Source organism: Mesoplodon mirus, assembly GCF_964341445.2.
Source record: "Mesoplodon mirus genome assembly, chromosome: 12".
Taxonomy (NCBI): domain Eukaryota; kingdom Metazoa; phylum Chordata; class Mammalia; order Artiodactyla; family Ziphiidae; genus Mesoplodon; species Mesoplodon mirus.
In genome coordinates, this window is record NC_138988.1 from 419,695 (window position 1) to 425,064 (window position 5,370).

Consider the following 5,370-nt stretch of genomic DNA (forward strand, 5'->3'; position numbering starts at 1 on the left):
GATGACACTTAAAACTCAGGCATTTACACAGAGAAACCAGGATTTCTGTCTTCTCCTTAAAACGCAAGGCTGTGACAACACTGGTCCACAGTGGGGTGGGCAGGAATCAGCTTGCCTCCATCTCCTCCATCCCCTGGGTCTCCTCTGGACCCTCCACTGGACCTTCCAGGCTTAACTCTGTGGGCACTTAGCCCAAGCTCGGCTTGTGTCCAGTTTCTGGTAAGGCTCTGTAAGTGGGGCTGGCTGGTCGGAGAGGAACGAGTTTGACAACCCACTGCCCAGGCCATCTGCGCAGTGTCCTGTGCGTGCCAGGCCTGCACCCAGCCGAGTCCACAGGGCCTCTCCCAGCGCCAGGCCGGCCACTGACAAGGAAGACAGCAGCAGCTGGCCCAGGGGCCACAGACCTAGAGAGTCCCCTGGGTCCTCTGCTCGGTGTCTGTAGGGGCCGAGTGAGCACCACAAATGACTTCTGCCGGGAGGCAAGGTGGGCGGTGGGGAGCAGTGCGGGGCGGGCTCCTGGGCGACCCGCGTGGTGGCTGGCCGGTCACGGGCTGGCGGGAACAGAGCCCCAGGGAGACAGGAACCTGGATTAAGGGCCTAAGTGTAAAGGCCGCCAGTTAATTTTTTTTTCCTTTTTTATAAATCATCGTGGGCCAAGCAAACTAGATCTGCAGCCATCCTCTGCCCATGGCCATTCTTTGCATCCTCTGGAGCAGCCGGGGCACATCTGGCCCAGTTAGGGGTCGTCCTCCATGGGGATGAGGCAGTGGGCAACCCAACCACCCTCTGAAGGGGACAGTCGCCGGGGGCAGGCCCCACTCTCCGCCTGCAGGGGCTCTGAGGGGCCTTTGTCACTGGGGCCTGTGGCCCCAGCAGAGCTGGCCACGGTCAGCTCCCCAGGACGCCAAGAGCCCCCTCCCCCCACTCTCGGCCCTCTTTCCTCTCCTTCCTGCCTTGAGGTGAAAAGTTCCTTTCGTTTTCTCAGACATTCCAGTGTTCGGTCTGTTTCTTTCCGCCCACTTCCCTCCCCCATCACACTTCCTTCTTAAGAGCCGCCAGCTGTCAAGGTGATGCAGCTACTACCTCGATACCTCACATTCACGAGGCCGAGGCCACCCTTGTTTGGTGCCAGACACAAGATCTGTGGGCAGGTGGGAGGGAAAGAAAAGAAATCAAGGGCTGAGCCAGTCAAGGAAGGCTTCCTGGAGGAGCTGGACTTAAGATAAGGGATAGAACTCAGAGACTGGCATAAAGAAGGAGAAACCAGATTCTCTCTCTCTCTGCAGGTGTTGGGGGCAACCTGGTGGCCATTCAGACCAGCCGGATCTCCACGTACCTGCACCTGTGGAGCACGCCTGGGGTCCTGCCCCTCTGGATGAAAAAACGCTGGCCTAACCCCCGCTCCACGTTCTGCAGCTCAGGTGGGTCTGGGGTCTTCCAGAGGCCACGTGGCCCTTTCTTTAAGAATCTGGTGTCCGTGGCAGTAGACCCCTCAGACCAGCCCTGACGCGCCAACGTGGCCTTCACCGGTCCATTCGCTCAGCCAGAGGCACACCGACCATCTCCAGGTTACGGTGTGAGATGGAAGAGCCGATCATACCCCTGGGGACAGACACGCTCCAGCAGAGCAGACGCACACGGGATTCCAAATCGTGCTGTGCTCGGAAGGGCCGCGAAAAGGCTGGCGGGAGGAATCCCCTCTGAGGACAAGCCAGGGCGGGGGGCTGGGGAGAGGCCCCGAGGGGCAGGCGCTGGTCCTGCAGGGCCCGAAGCTTGAGGAAGGACCACAGAGTCTGTTCTGAGAACCGGGTACCCAACGTGGTGTCGTGTTGTTACTTTTCAAGTCCTATTCCTCTGCTCCCGCCTGGCCGGGAGGGAGGGGGCCTGGCTACGCCCCCAACCTCCAGCCTCTCACCTCCAGGGCCAGGACTGCAGGGGGGCTCATGCCTTCTGTGGCCACTGACAGTTCGGTTTCTGACTCCCCAGCATCTGATCTGGGATGCAAGACAGCAGCTCAGGGACCTCACCTCGTGCTGCTCCCTGGGCTGCGGAGCGCTGGCCAGCCCGCCTCATCCCTTCCAGAATCTTCTGTTCGTTTCATATGACGTCCAGGGCTGTTGAACAGGAAGTGTGTCTGCCTCACCTTGTCTAAAGGGGGGAGGCCCCGTATATTTTCTGACTTGTCATCTGTACATAGAAAGGCTCTTTACCCTGTACTGCATGTATTTCAGCGTGCACCTGTCTTAGAATCACAGACTGGGGGCTTCTAAACACACGTTTCTCACAGCTCTGGAGGCTAGACATCCAAGGTCAGGGCACCAGCACATTGGGTGCCTGGTGAGGCCGGCCTCCTGGTCCACAGACACGGAAGAGGGGGGGCGAGGGGGCTCCTCGGGGGGGCTCCACCCTAGTGACCTGACCACTGCCTAACGCCATCACTGCGGGTCAGGTCACAGCTTACTTACGGACTTGGGGGGGAAACAAACATTCAGTCTGTAGCAGCACATATTTTACTGAATTCTCACTGTTTAGTTTTTCTGTAGATTTTCTTGAGTTTTAACGCCAGCTGCCGATAGTGATTATTTTGCTTTTGCCTTTCCTGTGCGTCCTCAGCCTCTCTCCACAGGTCCTTTCACGGTAGACGTTGTAGGTACGTTGATTTGTCCTCCTTCCTTTCTTTAGCTGATGAAACGCTTCATGGTTAACACTCGGAAGGAAATGGAGACGCGCTTCTCACGGCAGTTCCTCATTTCTGCCTGAGAAGCCGTCGCGTCCCCGCGGGTGGTTTCACGGCGGTTGTTAAACTGTGAAATCCCATTTCGCGCAGCATCTCAAACCCATGAGCACGGACGCTGAGGAGAGTGTGCTGACGGGCGTCCCCAGGCCCCGCGCGAGGGAGGGGCTGCCCACGCCGGTGCCTTCGGCCCCCGAAGCCCTGCGCCTCCTCCTTCCTCTGCCGGGGGCCTTGGCGTCCCACTCCCACTCCCCACATCAGCCCGGTCAACCTTCCGCCTAGTACCCGTCAGGTTTGAAATGACTTTTGTTTGTTTCTGCTACTTGATGCTAGTCTTTCTCTCTTCCCTACCTACGAGGTCAGCTCCCGAGGGAACGACAGGCCTCATCCCCGTCGCTAGACACGCTGCACACGCAGCTGCTCCGTAAGCAAAGGCAGCAGGAAGACGGGCCACGGGCGCCTCACTGCCAGCAGCTCACGCTGCCTCCCCTGCTGTTTCTTCCAGAAATCAACTCCACGTCGGCCCGCGTCCTGCTCTTCCTGGTGGTTCCAGGCCACCTCATCTTCTTCTCCATCATCTACCTCGTGGAAGGCCAGTCAGTCCCAAACGACAAAACCTTCGTGGGGCTCTACCTGCTGGCGGGCCTGGTCCAGGTAACGATGGCCCCTGGGTCCCAGACTGGGAGAGGTCCCTGGACACGCAGGACACAGTCCCCACCTTCCGGAAGTCCAGTCAGTCCATCCAAGCCCAAGGGCGTGATCAAGACGCACTGCTACAGGCACGTGTGGATTTCAGTCAGGCCGTTTTCCGAGACTCGAGCTGGGAGGGCTGGGGCCTCTGCAGGGTAAGGTGGGCTCCGGTGGGCACACCCACGAGGGCAGCGTCAGCGTGTCCGTGACCCTGAAGGACAGGCTGCGGAGCCTGGGAAACTGTCCAGAGCAGTGGCAGGGACGTGGCTACGGGGCCCTGGGACCTGACCAGGGCTTGAGGTGCCTCCACGAAGGGCCAGCTGTCCGGAGCTGCCCCGGGCGGGCCTCCGGGAAGTCCGAGCTGCACTTCCAGCCAGACCCTGGTCCGAGTCTCCGAGGTGGTGGGTGGAGCTGGGCGGTGCGCGGCCTCCGAGCTGCGCGTCACACCCGAGAGGAGCCCAGGGAGGGCCTGGGGTGGACGTGTCCACCGTGGTGTCCGCTCTCGAGATCTGCTGGTTTCTTGGTGCCATCAGCTTCTGCTGCTCACCTCGTGGCAGGTGACGATCCTGCTGTACCTGGCGGAAGCGACGGTTCGGCTGACATGGAACCAGGCCCTGGACCCGGATGACCACTGCATCCCCTACCTCACGGGGCTGGGGGACCTCCTCGGGACCGGCCTCCTGGCACTCTGCTTCCTCGCCCACTGGCTACTGAGGAGTGAAACGGCGCTGCATGGCACCTCAGAACCAGCATCTGGACCTTCCTAAGGAGCCCAGGCGTCCCTGCCACTCAGGAGAACCTTCCCTCATGCCCATGGGAACAGGGTGTGGCTTCTCCCCAGCCGGACCCCCAGGGTGGCTGACCCTGGCACCTGCCTGTCGGCCGAGGACGCACACAGACTCTGGAGGTGCTGCCGCCTGAGCCCAGGATGGAGCCTGAGGTCAGGAGCGCTTGCTGGCGAGCGTGCGTGCCTGTGTGGAGGGCGGGGCACTGCGGCCTGAAGACGCTGAACCAAGAGGCGCCTGTGCACTTTGCGGAGGGCACTGTCTGGAGCCCACGCAGCCCGGCTGTAGTGCAGCAGGAAGGACACCCTCTGTCCCCGAGCTCGGGACAGTGAGCCTAGAGCCTGGCCTCAGGGCTGTCGTCGCTCAGCCCTTCCCAGGACAGAGCCGTGCTCACCCCCTTCTGCCCCCAGCATTCCTGTCACTGCTTGCTTTTTCTTTCATTAGAACAAATCTCTGCTTAGATTTTAACCATCAGAGGAGTGTGAAAGTAAAACTGGAACCCCAGTTCCACCCCGAGGTGAGTGTGGGATCAGCCCCAATACAAAGAAAGACGGGAAGGGGACTCAGCAAGCTGGACCGGTGGGTTATTGCTACGGATCAAAGGAAAAATGTCACCTTTCCATGTGCAGCTGTACAAAACCTTTTAATTCACTCGCATGAGGAGTTGGGCCCAATGCCAGCAGGGACCTCAGTGGCAGGACAGGAGGCCGCCAGGCCTGGCTCCTCAGGGAGGGGCCTCTGGATGACCCGGGGCTTCGGGGAGCACCATCTAGAGATGGAGACACCCCCTCTCCCCCATGCAGGACACAGAGGAGTCACGGTAGAAATCAGAAATCATTCCCCAAACCCAAAAAACTCAAAAGAGACAAACAGAATGGGCACAGTTGGGATGATTCCCCAGCCTGAGAATCAAAACAGCATCTAAACAAAAACACTTCGAAAGGCACAAGGCATAAAACCATTTCTGAGAGCCCGTGTCCGGTCCACTGATGACCAATAAATATGTGCAAGTTCACTGACTTGTCTCCTTTTGCAGGACAGACCTCACTCCGTGAAAACACACGGGGACACGTGCACCCCTTCAGCCTCAACAAGCCGCACGCCATGCACGTACCTCAGTGCTCAGAATGTGGTTGTACAAACCGCTGTCCAATTGCCATT

General features: G+C 59.5%; 1 protein-coding gene across 7 annotated transcripts in view; it reads left to right on the forward strand.

The window, feature by feature from the left end:
- SLC41A3 (solute carrier family 41 member 3) overlaps positions 1-5,224 on the forward strand; it is an 81,191-nt gene extending 75,967 nt beyond the window's left edge. For all 7 annotated transcript variants that reach the window (XM_082637196.1, XM_082637198.1, XM_082637195.1 and 4 more), the window contains 3 exons: positions 1,287-1,421; positions 3,240-3,388; positions 3,982-5,224. In XM_082637196.1, the coding sequence (XP_082493322.1) occupies positions 1,287-1,421; positions 3,240-3,388; positions 3,982-4,191 (494 nt within the window). In that variant the 3' untranslated portion in view covers positions 4,192-5,224. The remainder of the gene's footprint in view (positions 1-1,286; positions 1,422-3,239; positions 3,389-3,981) is intronic.
- Positions 5,225-5,370: the final 146 nt, after the last annotated feature.